The following is a 26,282-nucleotide window of genomic DNA, read 5'->3' as shown; positions in this document are numbered from 1 at the left end:
GGCAATGAAACAAACAACACGTTTCGGTTTTTGTGGTCAGCTTAACTTTAGCTCTGCAAGAATTCCCAGCAGATTTTTCCCCTTTATTGTTATGTACAGCTGCATTGATACCTGTTCACAGTGGAGAGGGAAGGGAGAGCTAGAATGTCCACGGATATTTAAAAAGAGATTTAAAAGTAATGTATTTTGTTTGGTCATACTGTATATCCAGCTTCATGGCTTGATTCTAAGGCTTCTGAATCAGGTAGCTCTTAAAGTACTCCCTCATGGGTTTGTCCAGATTAGATGCAAAAATCCATTCAAGTTGCTGCAAGACATTTGGGATAATATTCTTAATTTAATGCACCTTCCTGTCAGGAAGCTCTTTCTTGATGATACATTTTTTTCTTGCCGTAATAGCCCTGTTCTAAATGTTCCATAAACTTCAAACGCCAGGGTTTTTCCTTCTTTCTTTTGCTTTTTCTTTTAAGATCTTCATATCATCACCTAGCTGTAAGCTCTTTCCATTTGGAAAGTCAGTTCTTCTGTCCTTCATAACACTTAGCTGTTCTTTCTGCTTGCTAGGATGCTCGTGGCTTAAATTCAAGAGTGGGAACATGGTGTTCAAGATCTGGCAAGGGTATTGTTGCCTTGATATTTGAATTGCTGTCTAACCTGAAGCAGTAATGGCTTTTATTTGGACTGAAATACTTCACTAAACACACATGGTATGCAGAAGCAAGAATTCAGTTTTTTAAACTTCTGCTTGAAAACCCAGCTCTTATCTTTACAGCCTGCAGCAGAGTTCCTTGGAAAGCAAATCAGTCTTGTCTCCACTTTTGTGCAACAGAGAATTGAAAGATTGGAACTAGTCCAGTGCATTGATCTGAGATGATTTTGCTTTAGCTTTTGTCTTTCCTTTCTTGTTCCTGCCACAAAAGTATCTGAGAAATGAAGCATGAATGTTGCTGTGCAACTTATTCTCCTATTACATGAAAGCTGTCAGCTGGTAAAGGTAGATTTCTCCTTCTTCCTCATCCTGCCCCAGTTTCTAGCTTAATTTGTGTCTGCCTTGCCTACCATCCCAGCTGAGAAAAGAGGGAGATAGGCACAGCAAGAGGTTGCCTCAATGTTACAAAAGCAGGGAAGTTTTGTTAATATGGAGCACAGCAAGTACTAACAACATGCTGGGGTCCACAAAGGCTTTAGTTGCTGAGCAGTGTCGGAATTTGGGATTGTGAGTATTTGTCTTAAGTATCAAAACCAAGTGTAATGGTTTTAGACGTGCATTTCACCACTACTTGGGGAAATGACAGTAATGTAGTGACAGGACAAGGGGTAACGGGTTAAACCTTAAACAGGAGAAGTTTAGATTGGATCTAAGGAGGAAATTCTTTCCTGTTAGGGTGGTGAGGCGCTGGAATCGGTTGCCCAGGGGGGTTGTGAGTGCTCCATCCCTGGCAGTGTTCAGGACCAGGTTGGATGAAGCCTTGTGTGGGATGATTTAGTGTGAGGTGTCCCTGCCTATGGCAGGGGGGTTGGAACTAGATGATCTTGAGGTTCTTTCCAACCCTAACTATTCTATGATTCTATGAAATATACAATATTTATAGTCTTCTGTAAAATCTTAACATTGCCCACCAAATAGATGACAGGAATCTTACTGCCCTTGTGGTGTAAAGAGGCACTTTAGTCTATTAGATTACCTAATTTCAGTAACAATTCATAAAATGCAGCCTTTTCCCCAAAAAGTTTTGAGAGCTTTTTTAATTTGATACTGCAAAATGCCCAGGAAGAGATTTTGGTGTGAAATCTTGGTGTGTGCTGGTTTCCTCCATTGTGTGTATAACTGCTGTGATGCATTGTTTTTCCTAAGATAATATTTTTCAGTCTTTTGGGGTTCTGGTGATGCTGAAACAATGAATTTCTCTGTGCTCTGCTCTACTCTATGCTCAATGCAGAGGAGGATGAGCAGGTATTTTAATTGTACAGAGAACAGTGTGTGATTGAGCTTTTCCTGTTTAATGCAGCTCCTTCTTGCACCCACAGCATCCTGTATTATAATTGCTTGTTTTCTAATCATACGATGAGTATGCCATTTTTAATGGGGCTATCTGCACTGTATTTTTGTTATTATATATACACACCTCTTGTTTTTCCATTCCTTAAGGTTGAAGTAGCAGATTTCAAAATGTATGTTAAACTTTGGAATAGTGAAGAAAATAATACCTTGAAACAGTATCTGTGTGTTGTGTCCAGTAGCAATATATTTATTGCTTGTTACTTCTAGCATCAGTATGAATCTGTTCTCTAAACTATATATGTGGGACATGGCAACTATTTTGGAAGGGGAGAGATGGTTGATAAAAGTCTTGCTGTAAGAGGGTAGGGATGCTGAGAAGTTCAACATCCTTTTCCTTCTGTTTTAACACGAAATTCCAAGTAGCAATAAACTTGAATTTGACCTCTTGCACTGAGAACTGTATTATTGGCTAAGAAAAATGGTTATATTTTTGTTCTTATGGTATTTTTTTTTTTAGTTGAAGCCAAAGTATGGTTTCTACCTTAAACTAGTGGTTTCTGACCTAGTTCAATGTAATCTTCAATGGCTTTTAAATGCAAACATACCTTGAAGGCCACTTCCACGGAATATGCTATGTAAAGTATTAGTATTACTATATTAATATTTAAATATTGTCATTCTCTAGTGAAAACCCAGATACTTACAGATTGTCTCACATTCAGAAATGGTTAATTACAAATTGACATGTTGTGTGTGAATTCCCAGAGAGAACTAATAGCATCTTAATAGTGTATTTCCTTTGTCACACAGGTTTCCCCCTGAAGGTATGTTTATGGGCTGATTATAAAGCTTGCTAAAAAGCTTTGGAGCTTAGGTGACAGTGAAACAGCAGTTTAGTTGGTTTCTCAAGATCAGAGATTAATCTTACTAATACACTGTACACAGGAGACCATTGGACAAGATTAGACTTTCTGTCTTGTGACTGCACAGGAGTCATTTGTAGGTTCAGAGAGATTAGGCTGGTCATAGACCTGCAGAGCAGAAGGAGGGTTGATTTATATATGTGGGTGGAGAATGGTATCAGGAGGAAGATTAGAAGAAGGGATAATGATGATTGCTACAACTCCAAAATTGTGACACAGAGGAAATAAGGTACTGAGATGTGTTCAACCTACTGACAGATGTGGGAGCTGCATGTGTTAGAAGGGTATTTGTAAGCAGTGAAAATACAGTATTTTAGTAGGCTTGTATGAAACCGTGCTTCATCTCACATATTTTTCTAGGCTTTGAAAGGCCTTCAGTGACTTTAAAAAGCCATTTATTTAGGGAGGGAACAGCCCTTCGATTTGTTGACTTTTCCACCTTATTGGGCATTACTGATAAAATCTTTCTCCATTGAAATTGGTGGCAAAAATCCTATCAATCTCAATGCAGTCAGAATTTCTCCTTTATCTCTGCTTATTTGTGTGTAAAGATACTACCATAGTTCTGCACTTGGCTAAGAAAATACAGGCATTTTACATAAAAGTCAGTGGAAGTTTTGTCAGAATGAAGGCTGCATAATTGACTCTATTGACTCTGTGGGTGTAATAGGCTTTTTTTCACTGAGTTCTGCCTGTAAGTAGGTCACAGTGAATGAAAATAAAGTACACATTTTGTGTCAGTATGGTGTATTTATAAGTAATCTAGTGATTTTATTAATTAGTTCTTGAGGTTTCCTTTCATCCTAACGCCCATGTAGATGCACATGGGGAAAAAAAGGCACCAGTATGCTAATTCAGATGTGATATATTTTGTGTATTCTGTTTTCCAAGTACTGCTGTGCATGACCTAAAATCCTAGTGGTAGATGCTGTATCGTGGAACAGAATTGTTAAAGTTGTTTATATCTGATCTTTAGATGCTATCAAGCTTAGGCTGGAAAAAGTAATCTGTTTTATGCCGTACTTTAACATTTGGTATATGTTATATAAACACATACAATCTCTTCACAACGAAGTAAATATTATAGAACTCTGAATTACAAGCTTTATTCTCTATTTGGGAAATTAATAGAGGCTGAGAGCATTTAGTGTACTTGTATTTGATTCGCCTTCTTATCCTCTTGGAATAGAACTTTTCAAAATCCCTGCCATATCTGATTTGACAGTTGGGGAAGTTCAGAGATAAGGGACCATTTTAGGAGCTGTAAAACATCGTTTTTGTGAATTACAGAAAATTCGCAGTTGAAGCAATGATTCCTGTCTTTGGTATACTTTTCATTCTACAGTTTTCTCCTTGGTAAAATAATGGCTTTTCTTTCTTTGTACCTCCTCTAGAAAAGAGTTCAGAATATTTTTTTCAGTATAAAATGGATGTTAAAGTATCTTATGAATAAGCTCAAGCAGGCAGATCACAGAAAAAAAAATGCATGTCTTTAAAATATTATCATATTGAGATAATATTATAATATTGAGAACAGTCAGCCACTGGGTAATTTTCCTAGGAGAGTGGTGGATTCCCCAATGTTGGATACTTTAAAGATTCAGCTGGAGAGGGAGCTGGACCATCTTGTCTAGACTGTGCTTTTGCCGAGAAAGGTTGGACCAGATGATCCTTGAGGTCACTTCCAACCTGGTATTTTATGATTCTGTTATTTTAAATCTCACTGCAAGGCAATTACATAGTTTTTAAGTGTAATTCTCTGAACTAGTCATAAATAGGACTGTGATTGTGTTAAGTACCTTGCGGTTGCCTCAGACATGCCTGAGGTGTCACAATAAATTATACAGGTACTTTTCAACGGATGCACTATAGACACAGAGGAGTGAAAGGTTAAGCATATGGGGACAAATTGTAACGTAGCTCATAAATACCTATTCTAGAAAAATGTATGAATAGCTTAAGTGGCATAGTCATGGTAAATTCGCAGGGACTCAGCCATTAACGATTCCAACCTCTTGCAGTGATTATGTAGCTCTTTGTGGATTTAGCTGGTTCCATGTGCAAATGTTCACTGTTAAATGTTCACTGTTAAAGTGCAGTAAAAACTGAGTTAATGATTCTAGTGCTTAAAATAGAGAAAAGCACAGGGACTATTAGTGTTCTCTCAACTGCAGACAGCACTGATGTTTTTGTGGGTAGTTGATGTCCTGGTACAATTTGAATTTCAGCTGACAAGGGAACTGTCACAGTAACTAAGAACCACAATGAATATTTATGTAGTGTCGTGGGTTCCTCTAGTTAAGTTCTTTTTGTAATTAGTATTAAAAAAATTAAATCACTTACAAACAGCTGAAGCAACACCTTTATGGTTTTTAAGTGCCAGGTATTTCTCATGTGGATGTCTCAGTGTTGCTTGTCTTTCATAATACTATTACTCTAGAGTCAGCGTAGGAAAGAGTAATGTTTCTCTCTCTTGTCCCCTGACCTTCTTCTCTTTCTAAAAGGCTTGTGTCAAGATGGACCAGATACAATTCCTCCATTTTTCTATAAGCACAGCGACCAGTAAAATTCCTTGGACTAGATAATAATTGCCTTATCCCAAATATGTTGGCAGAAAGAAAGTCTTCAGTAACTTTCCCATAGGAATTAGGGATGTGTGCGTGTTTGACTTTAAAATGGAGCCTGTTCAAGTCATGAACAAAGTCTGAGTGATTTTGGGGTACTGCAGATATAGGGCTAGTGAGCGAGGCGTTCTTGTTCCCTGCCTGCTGAAGAAAGACTCCAGCATTTGCTGATGCAGGGTGGATATTATGTAGTGTGCATCACAAATTTTTTAGCTGAAAAGATGTTAGAGCTTTTTCTTTGGCCGTGGTTGCCCTCTTTACATGAAAAAATGGCTTGGATATTTAGCTTTTGCTACAGATGGGTGGATAATGATCTCTGACCATTGTGTATAGGTTTTTCCCATAAATTGTTTCTGAGTGTGTTGGCTAATCTCATTTTTGAATGTTCCCATTGATTTATTTTTTTTTTCATCAGTCATTTTTTTGGCAGCTATTCAGTTCTAAATTGCTTTTACCATTAGGGAGCTTTTACTTGCACCTAATCTTACAGCAGCCATTTTGATTAGATTAAATACAACTTTTCTTGCAGCTTGCTTTACTAAAAACTGCACCCTGCTGTTTTCTCCATGGTTTTCTCAAAAGAGTGTATGGAAGACAGCCAGGAAGATCTGCTGGTGATGATAGATGGTCTGAAAGTTAAACCAGTGTCCTGAACACAGAGTGCTTAAAAGGTTACAGTGCTGTGTGTTTCCATGCAGTAAGCAGTCTCCTCATGGCAGTGCTCCTGGGTTTATCCTGGCTGAGACTTTCTCTTAGTAGCAGGGTTGATGAGATTCATGTGTTCTGCCTAAAGAATGATCATGCTATGCAGTGTCTAATATATGAGGAAAAATACAGCTTGCAGAACCTTGGTAGAAAGAGCTATAAAAGGGCTATTAGAGGAATAGAAGCTTCGAAAGTTTAGTTTATTTATGAACATGGGCAAGTGATTTCAGTTTTTGAACTGTACTGATTTCTAGGTCTTCCCTGTTGCTACAAACCTTCCCTGTTCTGTCAGTGATTCATAGACAAGTCTTAATGTGATAACCTTTATTAATGGCCTGCTGTATAGTGAGATAAGAAACTAATACAGTGACCTCTTTTTGCTGGCAGTACAGAAGATCATAGGAGGTCTGTTGCAATACAAGGATTAATTCAGTCGTCTGCAGCTTAATAATTCCTTTTTTAGTTTAAATAATTGTGAGCAAAAAACCTTGAACACGGGGGTTTTTTGTCATATGAATCACTTAGTAGCTACTCAGTGGCTTGTACCGGAGTTCCCTATCAAGATACTCTTTAGGACTGAGGGGTGATTGATTAAAAACAGAACAAAACAGGAAAAACAGAAAACAAACCTAAGAAACTTCACACATATTGAAAACTATTCACCACCACCCACTCTGAACACACCTTTGAAAAGCTGAAGTGTTGATGCATTTGGAATACTGGCAAATTAATGGCACAGGTAACTTTTTATGTTCACTATTCTGTAGTGACTGGTGTAAGAAGCATAAGCTTGGTTATTACATGTGTCAGGACTAGGCAAAGGGACCTGTTCTTGGTGAGGAGAACCAAAGAAGCTAATAAGCGTTAAAATCACTGCTGGGGAAAATACACCTGACTCTAATTGACTAATTCAGTAATTGAAATTAGTGTTAAAGTGAAGGCTGTGCTGGGAGAAGAGAACAAGGTGTTCGTGTGTGCATGTATGTACCTGATGTGAAAAGGAAAATTACAATTTACACATTGCAAAATATATTTGACTTCATGCACTCTTCTGGGCAGAGTTCACAGGGTTTCTGTCCCTTCCTCCTGTCTAGTTTCACTGCCTTATAAACGTCTCCTCAGCACCTACCTCAGCTTTTCAATGAAAATACAGAGAACTAATAGGAACCCCCCCCTATAATTTAGAAGTTCTTTCTAATGAGTTTTTGAGAGTTACTGATGGCAAAATCCGGCTTTTTAATACTTGCTGCAGTTCCTATGGGAAAGTTGTTTACTTGCTGTTCTAAGTAACATTTAATTACTTTAACTTCTTCCTACAGACTTCCTTTGTGAATATGAGAGCACTTTGGGTAGTCACTTTCCCTTATGTCTAATTTTTATTTGTGCCGGTTAATGGCATCATTACCAGCATGCCTGTGGCAATTGATCGCAGTTTACTGTTTTAAAAGAACAATGAATAGGGGTTGACTTGTAGGAAAATAAGTATTTTTAGAGAGCTGGCTGCATTTCAAACCAGGCTTTTACCTTGTGTGTAATGGAACTTATGCCTCACTTCTCTGTGAGGCTCCCTCATCAGTTAACTGTGGACCAAGTTTCTGTATTAAAAAGACATTCTGATGTATTTCTCACAAACTTGATATAAATTATCAATTCTTTCTTGGTGGTTTTGTTATTTGACATAGTCACTGTATATGTGCTGAAGTAAACGATGTAGTATGTTTACCTTGACATTGAGAGGGTTTTCTTTGAGGAGTCTAGAAAAATCTACAGCATCCTCCTCCTAAAGCCAGGAAGACAGAGAGATTCTTCTGTGGATTTCCTATTCACCTTCCTTCATCCCTTCCTTTGGCCAATTAAGTATCCTTTATAAAAATGGATATGTGAAAAAATAATAAATAATTTCCTAAAGGAGGGTTTATTTAACTTATTTAGAAGACCTATGGTGGTTTTAAGTATGGATGGGCTTGAACTGCAAAATTCCAAAGAATATAAGCAGTGGAAACATAAGGTTAAGAAAGGGAACACTGAAAAACAAAGCACTTTGAGTCTGGAGAGCACATTTCAATATAATACCTTAAAGATACTGCCTCTGAATTCCATAACAAATAAGCCAGATAGGAATCTTAGTTCTCTGATTCATAATAGATGCTAGCTCAGTTAAGCTTTCCTTGCTTTTAGCAGGCTTCCTGTTTCTTTTAAATGCCTTCCACTTGAATGAGGAACTAGAAACAATTGTCAATAAGTATTCTAAATCTGTATATGGGCCAGTTTGTTTGCAGTCTATTTAATACCTGTGGATTTTTCTCATCTTTATTCACCTAGACTCCACTGGCCCTGTATGCTCTTGTGTTTTTTAAACACTCTTAAAGCACAGACTTAGAGTTGGATTCATAATTAAAACTGCATGGTGGTCTCTTGCAGGAGTATGAAAATATTATTTTGTGTTGTCATTAACATATGAATCAGGTTTTATTCAGTTTTCAAGTAGAATTGAGTTTAAAAAATGTTTATTATATACTTTAGTTTATTCTTTGTGCTTCATTATTCACACTAGTGACTTGTAGAGGTGTTTATCATGTCTTATGAACCCCTATCTGAAAGGCTAACCTATTCAAAGTTACTCTGTACACATGAAGTAGAATTGCTGGATAATTTATTAGAGGCTGAACAGCCTCTTGTAACTAAGAAAATTTGACAATAACTTAATGAATTAAAGGAAGAATGTCTGTGGAGACTCTTTGCGTCTGTGCCCCTACAGGTAGACAAGGGATAGATAATCACAAATAGCAATAATGCAAAACTATTCTTATATTTATAATATTATTATATTTTTTATCTGACATGTGTAGTACAGTCATTAGTAGAATAATTTTTCTACTAAAGCATACAATTTTTTTACTTACATGATTATTTAAAACATCTCCCCAGTACCATAGAGTACATTAACATCATAATGTTACAGAACTGTAACCACAGCAGAATAAACGCGATATTAAGACAACTGTGGAATTGGGTCCTTGATGACTTCACAAAGATAGTATCATTTATTTTCCGTATTTAGGGAGGACATCTGATCTGTTTGCTTATGGCTTTTAGTATAGAAGACTGCATATAATTTAACAGTCTCTTTTGAATACTTTTTCAGCTCGAGATGCTGATGAGAGAGAGAAGTGGATTCATGCTTTAGAGGACACCATTCTCCGCCATACCCTCCAGCTTCAGGCAAGTTTCAATTTCGCTTTTAGCATGTTTTACTTTCTTTTTATCAAAGCAATGAATTACAGTGGCATGACTGCTAATACCAAACAAATCCTGTATAATATCTGATCATAACCTATACAGTCATATATAGTAAGATACAAGTATCAGTACCTGAGATTAGGTTTGAGTCTTTCTGTTACTATTTTCTTGTCTTACCATCCTGAAACGTCAGCATAAGACTTCTCTTTAGAAACTCATATTTTTAATTGATGGTACCAGAGTTAGTGTTGTACATGTAGTTATTTTTTTTTAACCAGGAGTTAGTAATTTTTGGGTCAAGCTTGTTTTGTGCTTGTACACCACCCTATTTTGAAGTTAAAATGAGACAGCAGCATTGAACATCTTTCTGGATGACAAAAATAGTAAATAGCTGTGTTTGAATCCACTGTGTAAGCTGGATATCAGGAGTTTCCTAGTTCTAAAAGCAGATGGTTGGACTGAGAGTTGTTAGTGCTAGTTACGTAAGATCAGTTTCTGGCAACGTTCTTGACTTGGTCATGTCTATAAGACTTACTAAACCTTTATTTTTGCCCTGGAGAGAAGCCCAGCTCTTCATGAAAGGGACCTTCTCATAGTTGGTTTGTACCACAAAGGTGTGTGCTGATGGTGTAGAAATCTTAAAACAGGTATGCCTTATTTGTGTTGATATGATTTTGGTATGCTTTTGGAGTATGGCAAGAGAATTTGGTCTCTCAATGATTGCAAAGAAAGATATGTTAAAATGCCTGATATCCCTAATGTAGAGAGACTGATTCAGATGTTTGCCTAGTCTAAAGAGTTAGAGCAAGCCTGAATTTGTGCCACCCAAATTTAGGCACTTGTGCTATCTCAATCAATTTACCTTAATCTCCCACTAAACAGTGGTTTCTAGTCTTTTTCACTGCTGAAGACCATTGCAGGTTTTCTAGTGGACAGCAGATCCCTGGATAAAAATTCCAGTTTGCCAATCAGCTTTGTATCCCTAGTAACATGTCATGGATATTTGAGAAGTAATCTCTTCATCTGGACACAGTGTCTGAGCACACTGAAGAACTCTGTTCTGCAGCGGGTGTGAGGGGACAGAGATTATCATGTGGATTTGGAAGGGTCAGCTCGCTCCTGATGCTTCTTTCCCCATCCTCAGCAAGGAGAAAGTGAGTAGGTGAACATTAGTGGTCCTATTCAAGGTCTGAAATGAAGGAATCTGTGCAGTTTTCTCCACCTGGATTACTTTTTATGGCTTGGAGATACAGAGCACAGAAATGAAACACCAGGATGCACTGTGGTTTTTATCACACATGCTTCCATACTCTCTAGAAACGGTGACTGTAGTTTTATGGGCAGACACAGATTTCATGATTGCCACTAATAATGGAAGTGTTTCCTGCTAACATAACCTGCTCACGTTCCAGGAGGGTGGTTTTTTTTCCAAGTAAGGCATATTTAGATAAAAAAGCCTCTGTTAGTAATTTATCTAGTAATGTTTGAGAAAATTACTGAAAAATCTAAAACTGATTACTGAGCACCAAATCCTCATCCCTCTTAAACATGTTCCCCATTGAGCGTAACACCTTGCGGGCCACCATTGTGTTCACTGTTCAAGACCCTTTTGCAGTGTGCTAGTCACATACCCTTTTTGTGTGAGGCCCTTGCTGTTGGATGAGCTGGGATCCTGTTCAAGGCTCGTCATCTCCTTTGGCTTGAGCTGCTGAGGAGATACCGGTGTAAGAATGAAACAGGACTGTACCCCCTTGCTACATGGCTTTATTTCGTGAGCGGGCAGGAGCGGGTCCACCGCCGGTGTCCCTCTCCTAGCAGAAACCTCTAAGTGCCTCCCGACAGCAGCCGGGCTCTGTCGGGCTGTTCCTCGCGGAGGGTCAGCGCTGCCGGGGCGCCCCCCTCCCGCTGACCGCCATTCCCCGGAGGGAGGATCGCGCGCCGCCCGCCCACCAATCGGCGGCCGCCTTATTCGTGATGTGGGCGAGCGGCGGGGCCGGAGCCACGGCCTCGGGGGGTCCTGCCCTCCGCGCTCCGCCAGTCCCCTCCCCGGCCGAGGCGGCGCTGCGGGGCCCGGCGGGCGGGCAGCCCCGCTGCTCTGCGCCGCGCTGCGCGGAGGAATGGCCGGTGTGAGTACGGGGCAGGGAAGGACGGGGGGGCAGGTGCCGGGGCTGCCGGGTGCCCTTCCGACTGGGAGCCGGGCGCTGCCTCCAGCCCACAGCGGCCGAACGGCTCCGGCCGCTGCCTGTCCTTGTTCCGGCCGGACAGGCCCTCGGGTCGGCCCCAGGGCAGAGGTCGGTGTTAGGCAGCCCCCCGGAGCGGGGCCCAGCGGGGTGGGCGGTCGGGCACGGGCCTCCTGTCCAGGGGGACTGGCGGAGCCTCCGGGAGCGGCTGTGATTCCTCACGGGAGCGCCGCCGAGTTCGTGTGCCCTGCGTGCCCGCAGGGATGCTTTCATCCGGTTACAAGAGCTCCTCGTATACAAACACGCCCTGTCTTCCGTTAACATTTAAAACAGAACGCCGCTTCATGCACTTGATGTTCTTTTGCTTTCCTATTTATTTGGACAATAAAGTCAAACGAGTTCTTTAGGAGGATTACTGGCTCAACGGGTATGGATGGGGGTTGAGTGCTGTAGCAGAGATTATTTTCTGTGAGGGTATTTTCTTGGGTTCTTAGTTTCTGTCACAAACAGAAGCATAGTTATCTGTCAGATAAAGCCTTTATGCATCTGGTTTTGTCCAAAACGATGTATCTTCTGAGTCTTCTTCAGATTTCCATGCCCGTTCTGGTACTGGAGTGTTTGAGTTAGGAAAGTCAGACTTTGGGGAAGTTTCCTTCATAGTGTTAAACACACGTCTGTTAGACTTAGATCTGTTAGAGAAAGCATGCTGAAACTTAGTTCCTGTGTTGTGTGAGCCACATCAGTAAGGATAAGGAATTAACACAAGGTGGAGAGGTGAAGTGGTGTCTGGGTGTTCTCTAGTCTGATTAGTCTTGCTAAGTTTATTTTTGCCTACTGTGTTGTCCTTCAGTCATGGTAATGGAAGTGTTTTTGAAACAGTTAAAAATAATTAAACACACACTTCCCACAACAAGCCTAAACTTGTAAGAATGAGCTACAGTCAAGGAGCTGAGGGAGAACTGAGTCATAAATAGAATGAGTAACAGGATCCTTGCTGTCCAGAGAGCTGACAGTTAATGTTGTGTCCAAATGAAACAAGAATAGGGAGGAAATGTTTCAGATACACTTGTAATGAAATTTCTCTAGATCCTGAAACTAAAGCCTGTTGTTCTGCTTGGTGTGGTTTTGTATGTTGTTGTATTAAAGGCATTACTAAAAATATGCGTAGTTCCTAAGGATTAGCTTTGTCTATTGAAAAGTCCTTGAACAGTCCATGGTGTGATAGCATTGGAGTACAGCTCTGAATCCAACAGAGTTTTTCCTTTTCCCCTTCCCAAGATGTTATTGTTGTGGCATTACGAGGTCAGCAGCTTCGCAGTGGCTGCACATCAGTTGCTTTACACCCACGAGAGATAAGGGGGGGGGGGGGGAGGGTGAGCACGGAGTGAAGGTGTATTGTGGCTGAGCTTTCTTGTTTGCCTGTGCAGAGGTAGGAGGGTGAGAAGTTACCTCAAATTTTCTTCTGTTCCTTAGCAGCATCTTATGTCAAACAGCAGTCCCATTCAGACAGGAGGTGCTTCTAGTTCTCTTGTTTAGCATAAATGTCCTGCTTTCCTTGTCTGCCTTTCAAGTGCCACCCTAGTTCTACATGTACTTTTTGGCTCTGGAATTCTCTTGTGTGCGAAACCCACTTGAAGATAACTCATGACTTTTAGGACCACAGTAACTTCCTTCTTTGATCTGAGAGTTGCAAGACTACTGTTAAAATATGAATCTACCTAGAGAACACCAGTAGCTATATTCTTGTTCAGTAAAAAGGCTGACTAAATTTTAAATGGCTGAATGTGTGCCTGTATTCTGGTAGTGTTAGGATCCTGAACTGGAGGAATGAGCAACACGGGGGGGGGGGGGGGGGGGAAGGGGGAGGTTTCCCCATCTTCTCCTCCTTCCCCTGTTATCCAAAGATTTGAAACTCATTCTTGCCTTAAATCCCCTGTCTTGAAATGTACTTTTCCTTTCTGCCATTCTAGCGCTGCTGGAGTATCTTGGTGTCTTAAAGCGGCAACTAAAGCTACTGTTGAGAATTGCATAAAAGACAACTAACTGCCAACTTGATTTAAAATAAAAATACAAAGCTGAAACTTGCACATTCCGCAAATAGGATGTCTTTCATGCTTTCTGAGTAGATATGACAGTGATAATCCACATTAGAGAGTCTTTAGATGCTTGGAGGCTACAAACAGTTTCTTACCCAAACTGACGAAAACCTCTCAGGTAATGCCTCAAATTATTTCTGCCTCTAAGAGGGCTCCCTGTGGAGACAAAGGGACTGAAAGGTAACTAGATAAACTTCATAATTTAAACAAGGTATTTACTTCAGAGGTAGCAAATAGTAGGGCAAGAAAATGATATGTGAAGAAGTGAATCTGGGGTGGTTGCTGTGAAGACTGATACAATGGCTTAAATATGAAGAGCTCACCATGGCTTCACCAGTACTTCAAGAGTGGGTACTGCTGCTGGAAGCAGTCCTGACTCGTTTCTTGTAGCAAAAGGGAAGAGGCAGTATGGCAAGAGCAGCTGAAGTTGGAACTGGATTCAGGTGTGGCCCAATCCATAACTTCTTTTGCTGCTGCCCTCCCTTTCTGAGTTTTGTTTTAACCCAGGTTAGTTTCCACATTGAGATTTTAAACCTCTTTTGAGACATTCACATTCCAGGCTTTAAATATTGCTTTAAAAATCTAGCAGAGGAAAAAGATGCTTATCTTTGTCACAAATAAAAGACAGGAAGGTGCCATTGTTTATTGCCCTTACTAGTTGATTTGTTGGTTTTCCTCAGTTTTCTGTCACTTTTTGTCTATTTTTGTAGGCAGTGTCCTACTTGACAGAATCAAACATGCTGTAGGCAAGGGATATGTTTCTGTTGAGGTATTGCGGATGGAGGGAAAACACTCACTTCTTTAAACTAACTGCCACAAGATTTTTTTCTGTTACTTGGATTCCTAATGAGATAACTAATACAGCACAAGTATCTTCAGAAAGATAAGGAAGCCTGCTTTGTACAGCTTTTTCCTTTCCTCCCCAAATACAGCTATTCTGGAATCACAGAATCACAGAATCCCAAGGGTTGGAAGGGACCTAAAAAGATCATCTAGTCCAACCCCCCTGCAAGAGCAGGGTAACCTACAGTACATCACACAGGAACTTGTCCAGGCAGGCCTTGAATATCTCCAGTGTAGGAGACTCCACAACCCCCCTGGGCAACCTGTTCCAGTGCTCTGTCACTCTTACAGTAAAGAAGTTCTTCCTGATGTTAACGTGGAAGGACAGCTATTGTCAAGTCCTCGCTGTTGCCTCTATCTTTTCCTTTGTTTTCCTTCCTTCATTACTATTTGTTTTTCACAGAGGTCGTTGTTGCTGTAATGCCTTTATTTGCTAAATATATTTAAATTTTTCTGGTATGCTGCTTCTAAGGATGATGCAATCTTTTCACGCCATCCTTGCCTAGCCTTTTAAGCTTTCTATATGTCCTGAAGCGAACATCATAGAAGCTGTGGGAGGGAGGGAGGGATGAAGGAAAGAATGCTATGTTACCTTTTCCTCTTGTCTCTAGAGTTGTTACCAATACAGGTGTCTTTGTGGGGAGGAGTCAGATATTAAATGTATTGTTTTGGGGAGCGGTGGGCAAACTGGAAGTTAGGTAAATTACTTGCCTCCACAGCTAGTAGTGGTTGTTATTTGAGGTAAATAAAGTGTGCTTATCAATAGATCTAGTTATTCAGTGGAAAAACAGGTTATATTACTCTGGATTGGTACTGGCAGTAAGAAAGAATCGGCGTGTTTCTGAAGATCTAAAGCAGTCTGGGCTTTATAGAGTACTCATTTCGCATAGTTTCAGATCTAGTTCCGATGTAATTTAAACTTGACTGGTTTGAGGGAGTGTCAAAAGTTTCTTGATTGAGAGGATGTTCCCTTCTGCCTATTAATTTCTTTTTGGTAACTTGTTACACTGGATGGTTTTTGTCTTCTCTTAAATTTCTCAGCACAGTCAAAATAGTTGTTTTCTTCCCCTCCCCCCTCCTTGTTTTAAAGTATTATTCCTAAATTTGTCCAGTGTGAGCTGTCTAATACAGGGTGAAGTATATTCCTTTCATGCTGGTTTACAAACTAATCTGTATTGATAGTTTTACTGATGTAGAATGTTGTTGAGATTTGGGTGTTCAGAGCGGAATTTACGATTTGGCAAATGAATAAAGAAGAGCATCTTCTATAGTCAGCAGATGGATTTATGTTTTAGGGTGTGTGTGATACTGCACACATAGCTTGACAGGCCTAAGAGCAAGTCATTCCTGTATTGCACACAAGTGTTCACATCTCTGAAGAGCCATCAGTGAAGCTCTTAATATGATGACCCATTATCATATAAAAATAAAAGAAACTATATTGACAGAGAAAACGTTATGCTGATACGGAACTTTGCTAATTTGGGGTTTTACAAATATGGGTTGCTTATCTTCCCTTGTTTTAAATGTGTTTTTCCCCACTGGTTGGTCTTCACACATTCAGACCTTTGAGATTCTCAGCTGGTTGTGCACCCCAGAAGTCCTGGCCGTGTTGAAGGCCAGGTTGGACAGAGCCTTGGGTGACATGGTCTAGTGTGAGGTGTCCCTGTCCATGGCAGGTGGGTTGGAACTGGGTGATCTTAAGGTCCTTTCCAACCCAAACCATTCTATGATTCTATGAATTTTCTTACGCTGGGAGTGCTTTGGTATTTGTTTTGCGGCTCCATTTGCCTTAAAGGTATTTTATAAACAAACCTTAAATGTGTTTACATAGCACATGTGCATGAAGTCAGAAGTAATCAATTCCAACAATCTTCTAATTTCTTTCCTGTAATTAAAGATGTGGTGACCCAGAGGGAGTTCATTCAGGTCTTTATATACATGATTTATCAGTTTAAAGGTAGAGATTATGTTGTATGCAGAAGTGGGCTTGGAGTTGTATATTGTGAAGGGAAACAAATTTTCAAGCAAGAAAATATAAAAGTAAACATTCTCATGGCCCTGTTACTTTGTACTTGTTGGGATATGTGCAACAAAATGTAAGAAATCAAATACAGTGACAAGGATGGAAATCATTAGAGCTGTAAAGGAACCAGGAATAATAATTATTATTTTTTTCAGCTGAAAGTTGGGTCCTTATTTAAGAAAAGATTTAGCACTTGGTGGTTTAGTTAGTTAGCATTTAGAAGCTGTGAGCTGAGCAGTGTTGTCTGAGTGTGGAAAGTGCAGTCATCCAGTCGGGTTGGGTTTGTCTTCCTTAACTGAGATGTAGGAATATGAAATCACAAGACAGTCTTCAGAAAAATTTGAATTCTCCTTTATATTTTCCAAAGAAGCTTTAATTAGTGTAATTTAAGGGGATTTGTTCAATCACAAGTAATGAAATACTCTGGTGTGTGCTGATTATACTGCCAGTGAAAATGTGTAGCAGTTTACTGTTACTGATTTAGCTGCAAATAGAAGAAAAATGCATTCAGCTGTTTGATGGGTTTTCCACATGGCAGGATGAGAGGAAAGGCATTATTTTATCAGTCAGCTGGCAGGCAAAACCCATACTTTTGTTATATTTTTTTCATCCTCCAAAACTCTAATTATATATTTGATTTTTATTTTATCTAGGGTGTGGATTCAGGATTTGTTCCCAGCGTTCATGATTTTGACAAGAAACTTACAGAAGCTGATGCTTACTTACAGATCTTGATAGACCAATTGAAGGTATGGTGACTAACTGGTGTATTGGAGTCTGCTTGTCAACATGGGTTTCAGGGTCTGGTTGAAAGGAAGGTCAACAGAGGGAGAGACTGTTGAGAGAGGGAAAGAGTCATGTGTTATGCTTAGCGCTTGGTCTAGTAATTGTGGGATGCAGAGAGTCATCTGAATGAGCTGACTGAACTGGAGAAAACATCTTTTGTTTTTACATATGAAGTCTGCTGATAGATTTTTATCTTCTCTTTTTCCCTACCTTAGATGTCACATAAGTTCTAAATACTGAAATAAAGAGATTTTTACTAGAAGTGTAAAAACTAAGAGTTATAAGCTAAGGGCAGAAATAAGCTGAAAATGTCTTCTAGAATGGATTTTGGGATTGTCAGAGTAAGAAAATATAGAGTAGCACAAACAGATTTTATGGAATGGTTTACAATGGCTGACATTCTTTTGTATACATAGCTTGATAAAAGTGGCAGGGATAACTAAAATTGAATTTTGACCTAATTAAATCATTGTACTGCTGATAACATTTTGGAATTTATCTTGAGGAAAATGTTGTCAAGTAGTACATAACAGTTGTACATAGTTTCAGGCTGAGTTACAGTAGTGACAGATAATATGTTCCTTGAGTGAAATCTCTTTCCTTGAATGAAAACTTTCTGCACATGTTTTTTATACAAATACAATTCCTTTATGCTTTGTACATGTATTTTAAGAGTAGGTGGGAAGGTAATGAGGTCGTCTAAATACTCACCTTATTGAGAAAAAAAAGTTTATGCTGCTGGTTAGGACACTTTTTCCCATGACTCAGCCGGTTAAAATTGCTGTTAAGATTGCTTCAGTTCTGCTGGTTTGGATTCTTTTCCCCTGATATCATGAGCAAGCAATGCATGTGGGATATTCAGCAAAATTCAGTTGCAGGGGAGGGCAGAGAGGGGGAAAAGCATACCAGCAAAAATGGAGGTAGGCGAAAGAGATGCGAACAAAATTCAAAGCTAAAGTACAAAGGCTTGATCAGGAGAAAGCTTTTTCTCCTGCTCCAGAGCCATCCAGCAGGCTTCATTGAAGTAGGTATTTAAATCTTTACACCTTCTAGTTGTTATTTCAGGCCAGCTGTGGGAGTGGGTATAGGAATTTGTTAATAATGAAAGAAGATTGAAGTTGAGGATGGGCAGAGATCAGTGTTGGTTTTTTTAGAGCCAGGAATCAGCCCTTAAGGGCAAAAGAGAAGACATTGAGTAGGCTTTATGCAGGCTGGTGAGTGAAGAACTGTAGCTCACCTACTAAAAATTACAGCCTGATTTCTGAGCAAGGGTGGATGTAAGGAGCTTTTGAGCATTACCCTAAATCTTTTTTTCTTCCTTCAGCAACTTATATTTAATGGCTTTTTGTATATGCACTCTAGAGGTAACCTTTAACTGTTTCAGCTCAGTTTGTGTTAAATATACGCACAGACTTTTCAGTAATAATTTGTTTTACTTTGCTTAGCTGCATCTCATATTCCACTTATAAGAAAAATAAGTAGAAGGTAATGCTGGGAAATCACTATACGTATTCCCAGGAGAAGCACTTACAAATCTTACATGATTTGAAGCATGTACCTGAATAACAAAGTACCTGAAAGGGTTGATAAGGGTTGAAGTTGTTTTGAGAAGCCCCCGAAATCTTTGCTGAAATGAAAGAAAGGCGCTTTGAGGTGTTATGAGGAGTGTCACTTGCATTACTTAACCACACCTTTTTGTTCAAACTGTGGTAGAATCATGTCAGGCAGAGCAGTGGAACTAGCCAGGGTCTGAGATCTGATCTCTGCAGGATGTGAGAAATTAATTACAAATTTATTTTATCACAAATGCTGTTAAGAAACTGCTTTTGGTGGTAATACTGGGATTATTATTATTACAGACCCTGGAATACTAGGATTGTGTAACTGAAGTACTTAAATGCTTTTCGTTTTGAAATGTCAGTGTTTCTGATTGATTTTTATATGAAAAATAACACTTCCAGTATTTTCATAAGTATCTCTTTCTTTTAGCTCTTTGATGAAAAGCTCCAGAACTGCAAAGATGATGAACAGAGAAAAGCAAGTACATTTTGTCTTAAATACTGCTTATTTTGCTTAATCAGAGAGGTTTGTGCATCAACATAGTCTATAGAAATTTCAAGTAGAATTCAAATTCATCAAGTTGTAGAAATCAGAGCAATCTGAATAACCAGTAACGTTATTTGTGTTGTGAATAGGTTGCAAATAGAATTTTTAGTAATACTGGATGTCACAATAAAAACACTTTCAGTCTGTAGGAAATTATTATTCCTCTGTTATCCAGCTGTCAAAAACATTTTTAACTTAAATTTGCTATTTTAAAATCTTTACCAAGGATGAGTGCTTAATGTTTGTAGAAATAGCAAAGCTAATCTGAAGAAAAACAAGCCTAAGAATCATGTATTTCACATAATCAGTCTGCATCCTGCGTAGTTCTGTGACTAGTGTGCCACATGTTGGAAGTCTGAGAATACCACAGTTCATTCACCTTAGGTGAGGGTGCGAGAAATGTAACTTGCTCTCTGGGGAGCACTACCTTTTTATAGTGAGTGTGTGTTTTTTTGCATCACTCCCATTCCATTTTAAAGTCAGGTTCATAAGTCAGATCACTATGTTTAAGAAAGGCCTAAGCATACCTTGATGGTGTGGGTCTGGCAGTGAAGTAGCATGCTGGTTTTGTATGTTAATTGGTGTGGTGTGGAGGAGGGATTTAACAATTCCTTATGAAGGGTTTGTTACTGAGGTGTTGCTTTTGTTTTCAGCAGATGCAGTAATTCAGTATCATAAAGCAGTGGTGGATTTCATCCTAGTTCCCTCTTTCCCCCCAGTTTCACTTAGGAAAAACAAGCTGGTGTTTGGTTTCAGTTTTGAAAACAGTTTGATGCTTTCTGTGATTAGTTTACTTGTTTATAATGGCTGTGACCTTTCATGTTTTATCCATCTTGTTTGATGTGTTGCGTGACGTCTCAGGGACTTCACAAGTGATGGTCTGTCTGGAGTCCTTCTGCACGTACAGGCTTTTAAAATAACATTTTAAAGTACAAGCATTCTCTGTGTAAATGTGTTTAATCTGTAGACAAGTGACCAAAAGAGGAAGATCTAAAGGTTTTGTGTTTGTCCTTCAGTGTGTCCTACTGGGAAGAGTTCTCCTTCAATTTTGACCTCCCTCCAGATGCTTCTTTGCCGATCAGGCAGTACTTTCCTTTTCCCTGTGACAGTGCTTCTAATCCCCGGAGGCATTCTGCATGTTGTGCTGAATTCTTTCTTTATCTCTGCAAGGTGTCTATGGAACAGACAGATTGACTTTATAGAGAAAGCAGGAGGCTTGTTTAGAATAGGTCAGCTTCCTCTGGTTTTAAATCTTGATGAGTGTTGCTATTACTATATTTATTCTCTATTAAAAATGAAAGACCTGCCAAAGCACTTTTTTGATCATGTCTCTTCCTGTACTAAAGCAGCTAAGAGGCTTTTGATACTGTATTGAGTGGTTCTCCTATTTGTTTATGGAAGTATGGTTCAGCGATCAGACTGTGAGCTAAGTGTAACTGCAGGATATTTCCATCTAACCCATAGTTTTTTCTTCTGAGAAACAAGATTTGGTTATTTGAATGTTATTTTCTTCCCAGCTGCCTGAGTGATGCAGCTGGACATCTATAACCCAAGCTATTCTTGCAAGTGTATAGAGCATTGGAAACCAGGACAGCTGGTTTTTAGTTATAGAATATTTGGGATTTTGAAGGTAATGGTATAGAGTATAGGTGTTCCAAGATGCTTTAAGATCTCTTGGGTATCTTTGAGACATGATAATCCTGTTGAACTTGGAAGAACACAGAACAGATGTAACAATGAAATTTGAAGACGGAAATAGTGACTATCACGAATTTGCTGTGTTATATTGATACCCCTGGCAGAAGTACGACTACTACTATGTAGTGGGATCATTCTGTCTTGCAAACGTACTATAACTACCAGTGCTGCCAGTTTTGCTGAATCTGTTGGTGCAGTACAATGTATATATCTGATTATGTGGGAAGTAGAGGAAGGTGCATGACCTGAGGGTAGAGGTGTTTCAAGGTGAAGATGGGAATAGTACCATACTTTTCTTACAGTGTTACCAATATTATTGGTGAGAACTTGAAGTGAACCTTACTGTTCCATTTTGTGAAACTATCTTGACCACACATATCAGGAAGAATAAAACTGTAAGTATCCAAGAGCATCAGAGGTATACATTTGGCAGGCTGGAACAAAGCTGATGTTCCTTAAACAGGGAAGCGTGCCCTGCTTAAGCTATTTGCTACACTACTACACAATGATTAGTTTTTGTGAAGTAAATCCATGCCTGAGCCTATAGATTCAGGTTACATCTTAATGATTCTAAGAGTTGGCTGCTACGCCTACATGCCTGTGCTCCCTCTTTGCTGAATGAGCTGATCTCTCTGTAGTTACAGGATCATTGAATGAGGCAAAAGTCATGTCCAATGAAATAAAATTAGCTTTCTATTGGGTCACCAATAGCTTCATAAAAAATCAGATGCCAAGGATGTGCAACAAGCAGCAAGTAGATGGAGCAGTCTCAGCGGCAGCCTGCAATTTAATTAGATTGGGTGTAGCATGTGGCTGCATTCTGCAAATGTAAGTCTGCAGGAAATTGATGTTTCATTTGAAAATATATGTATTCATCACCTAAAACTAAGGAAACTGTCTTAGGAAGATTTCATCTTCATTGGTTTTCAAAGAGTAGGGATGTTGAAGAGAGAAAATTATGATTACTTTTAGTAGTACATTGTATTCTTGAATTTTATTTTTATTGTTAATGTTTATCATCAGCATACCTCTTTTTACCTGCGTGTGATTTTTTCCTTACAGCTTCATATTTTCTAAATTTTCTGTATTGCTTACTTTTACGGAAGTTTAAACAAAAGATAGTAAGAATGAAGTTAAAAGGATTGTAGCAGAGTATATACGTAGCAGTGTAGTTCTGTACAATTGATGAGATGAGATACAAGCATTCTTCTAATTTATTCTCTAAAACAGCCACTCTTTTAAGCGTGCTGGTTCTGTTGCTAATGACTGACTGTCCACTTGTTTTTCTTTTCCCAGTGTCATGTCTATAGTGTGTTTGTCTGAGATCTTATGGCGAAGAGTTTACAGACCTTATTTTACATCACCATTGTGAAAAACACATTGCTCATGAAAATGCAGAGAGTTCCATATCGGTGTTTGCTTAGCCCTGAAGGACAGGGACAGTGCCCTTCAGAAGGGTTTTCCTGGGGGCTGAGTCTGTCTGACTTGCCTGCGTTGTTCTCATAATATTGGGAACATAGGAAGACAACAATGTTCCAGTTTCATGTGCTGCACTCTTGCACGGTAGCTATACAGCCCAAATGTGAAAAATACTGGATCAATGCATACTATTACTGCTTAAGATGGCCAGTTCACAAAGAAGATTTCCATAGAGGAAAAATCATTATTATTTAATTTGTGGACAGGCCTTGGAAACCAGGAGTCCTGAGGTTTTTCCAGTCTCAGATCTTGTGTGTCATCTTGGACAAAATACCTTGTCTTACTTGTGTGTAAGAATAACAATGTCTTTGTTGTTCAGAAAATTACCAGTGGGTAGGGGAAAAACAGTGTGACTGAACTCCATTATATGGCCTTGATGTCACCTTCAGTTTTTCAGCAAAGGTGGTATCAGTGAAGGGAATGAAATAGAGTTTATTTTGTCTGTAAATACTGTATAAAATGTTGGGAGAAAAATAGGTAAAGTAAAATCAAAACTGCTGATGGCTGCCTGCAGTTGGCTGTAAAGCTTTGAGACTGCATGATTTATTGCAACTGCATAATCTTTCTTCTGATAAGATCTGTGTTTGGGTACATTACCTATTCTTTTTTGGTGCTGAAAGGCTCGAAACTTCACTGCTGTCATATTTAAAATGTTCAGTGTGTGTTGATAAAGTTTGGACTGGAAGTATAGTAAAGACATGAAAAACAAACCACAAAACAATATAATTTGTAGCTGGTGGCATATTTCTCTGCTAGCAGCTGATGTAAATGTAGTATATCTTTGTGATATAACATCCCTGATATGCTATTTCCTAGATCAGCACAGAAATTTCCAGTGGAAAAGGCTGAAGTTGGGTGCTGTTTGTCCACCTCTTGCCAATTAATCACAAAGAAAATGTATAGCATCCTTATGAGTAGTGTATGGAACAGATTATAGCTGAACAAATTTTCCCTAAGTATTGTCTGGGAAGCCATCACTGCTGTTATTTTCTTTTTATCCATGAGCTGAGACTTTATTCCTGTAGATTTATAGATGCATGTTGCCCTCTGATAGTGTAGAATTTGGCTTGCAGTGCTGTGGGACAAAAAAGTTCATTTAACCACTTTGATTATGCAAGAATCAAAAAGGCTGTGACACAAGTCACATAAGACACTCATATTAATCAAAGCACAGAGGTCCTGTAATTGAATTAGGAGAGGGTCAGTGCCGAGTCCAATTTAATAATTTTAGCTTCTGCAGGCAGACCCAAGGACATCAACAGGATGCATATGTTCCTTGGATAGCGCGTGCTAATGTGTAAAATGGCATGCAGATGCCTTTTGCATGCCTGAAGTGCAATTCCACACAGGAAATCTTTATGAACCAGTGTTTCTAGATAAAATTAAGTGGGCAGATTTCCAGATGCACTTTTACTTGAGGCTTAGAAAGAGCAAGAACACGTGTGCACTGTTCTTTTCTGTGATTTTTAAAAAACTGTCCTTAACTGCATATGTTTATTATACTTGAATGATGGTAATTTCAAGTAATATTGATTATTGACATGCTTTTCAGTATACAATATAAAGCTACAAAGTGAACTTGGAGTTTTCACACTGCGTTTTATTTTCGTTGATGTTATGCAAAACTGAAGTGTAGACCTTGATGGGTAAATATATCTAATGCCACTGCTCAGAAATTCCCAACCTTGTCATCTTTAAGCTTTAATCATCTTGAAGTTTGATTATGTCTTGTCAATTACTAAATGAAAATTGTGTCTATATACAGAAATAGTCCTTAACATGTTGGTTGCTTTTTTTTTTTTCCTCCCCCAATTTAAGATCAAGATATAGTGTCTGTACCCAGCTGCTGGAATTTAACCCACTATTGTGATTTTTCTTTTACAGAAAATTGAAAGCCTCAAAGAAACAACTAGTGTAAGTTTCTTCAGTTTTATATCTATTATATATAGATTCTGAAATTCACCTTATTTTCTTGGAGAAGTTTTTAAAGCTTTATACAGAAAAATGGGAATCCATATTACATCCAACAATGTGATAGCAGAGGCAGCCTGGTGCTGGTGCTGTACTCAGATCTATGTCTAGCATCGTAGAATCATAGAACAGTCGAGATTGGAAGGAATCTCTGAAGGTCCATAATCCAACTCTATGCTCATAGCATGGTCAGCTAGAGGAGGTTGCCCAGGACCAAGTCTAGCTGGGTGTTGAGTAATTCCAAGGGTGGAGGCTCTACAAACTCCTGGGCAACCTGTTCCAGTGTCTGATCATCTCCAGAGTAAAAAAAAAAGTGTTTCCTTGGGTTTAAGATGAATTTCCTGTATTTTGATTTAAAATGTGTGGCCATTGCCTGTTGTCCTGTCAGTGGGCACCAATGAAAACAGTGTAGCTCCATTTTCTTTACACCCAGATATTGATGCCCATTGATAAGGTCTCTCCTGAGCCTTTTCTTCAGATTAAACAAGTGCAGCTCTCTCAGCTTCTTTTCACATGACAGTTTACTTGCTTGAAGCTGACCTACATTTCACCCTGACAACCTTGTTGTGTGTGGCTTTTGGACACTTCAGTTTTCTACTGCTATATTTGTGTCTCTGGAGGAAAAAAAAAGGGGGGAAGGGAAGGTAGGGGCTCTACAGAACTGAGTGTCCCTTTAGTTCTCACCCACTATTTCAGTTAATATTCTGTATAATACCTGTAACACAAAATATTATAAAATAGTAATACAAGTTTCTTTTTCCTGTTTTTGTTGTTTTCTTAGAGCATGGTAGAATCAATAAAACACTGCATTGTGTTGCTACAGATCGCTAAAGTAAGTACACTGTCAACTATTCATTATACAGCATTAATCTATGTGAAAACAACTGATCTAAAAGTGCCTTTTATCTGATACAGGAGATTATATATTAAAAAATGGTGTAAGGCGATTTATGCTACTGTTTTAATGAAGTTTCTGAGATACTGAGTTCCACAGCAAACAGTCCTGTTAATGTTTATGGTAATAGTTGTGTTGATGATGCAGCTTTTCTTCTGAGATAAACTTTCAGAGCTTGCTATTAGACTAAATAAGAACCTAAATGAACATAGGGGTGACAGAATAGAAACAACAAAACTCTTCTTCCTGTTTCATTTCAGAATGTGACTAACAAATAGTTAATAACCTTGCTAAACCAGTTGAGATTTTCATAGGTCTGAAGTTCATGATGATGTTGGATGTTCTTGAAGTAAGAATTGTACTCTTTGAGAATGCAATATGGGTGATGGACTTGTGCTTTTCACTTAAATGTTTGGTTACTTTTTAAAATGTGGCGAGACCTGGATTTACTTTTTTTGGTCAAGTTCTGACCTACACATACTGTGTGTAGGATATGTTAATTATGAGCTGCTGGATTATGTCTTGCAGCCAAAGTGAAGGAAGATGGTGTTTTGCGAAGACGTTAATTTATGGTCTTTTCTGAATTTAAGGCTGAATTTAATCAGATCACATTCTTATTGATTCAGAAACAGGCATAGACTCTCTGTAGTCTAGATCACCTTTTGTTTCCTGTAACTCTCAAATACAGTACTGCTGTTAGGCTTCTTT

At 39.0% G+C, this 26,282-nt stretch overlaps 1 protein-coding gene across 3 annotated transcripts in view; it reads left to right on the top strand.

Moving 5' to 3' along the window:
* Positions 1 to 26,282, top strand: part of OSBPL9 (oxysterol binding protein like 9) — a 62,026-nt gene that overhangs the window by 16,521 nt on the left and 19,223 nt on the right. For 2 of the 3 annotated variants that reach the window (XM_065673365.1, XM_065673364.1), the window contains exons 4-8: positions 9,400 to 9,476; positions 17,293 to 17,388; positions 19,415 to 19,462; positions 24,593 to 24,622; positions 25,461 to 25,511. In XM_065673365.1, coding sequence (XP_065529437.1) covers positions 9,400 to 9,476; positions 17,293 to 17,388; positions 19,415 to 19,462; positions 24,593 to 24,622; positions 25,461 to 25,511 — 302 coding nt within the window. Of the gene's footprint in view, positions 1 to 9,399; positions 9,477 to 11,470; positions 11,619 to 17,292; positions 17,389 to 19,414; positions 19,463 to 24,592; positions 24,623 to 25,460; positions 25,512 to 26,282 lie in introns of those variants that run through there. The other variant, XM_065673363.1, reaches the window with a different exon arrangement.

Source organism: Lathamus discolor, chromosome 3, assembly GCF_037157495.1.
Source record: "Lathamus discolor isolate bLatDis1 chromosome 3, bLatDis1.hap1, whole genome shotgun sequence".
Classification (NCBI taxonomy): domain Eukaryota; kingdom Metazoa; phylum Chordata; class Aves; order Psittaciformes; family Psittacidae; genus Lathamus; species Lathamus discolor.
Note: the sequence above shows the minus strand (reverse complement) of the source record. Positions and strands in the feature narration are given on the sequence as shown.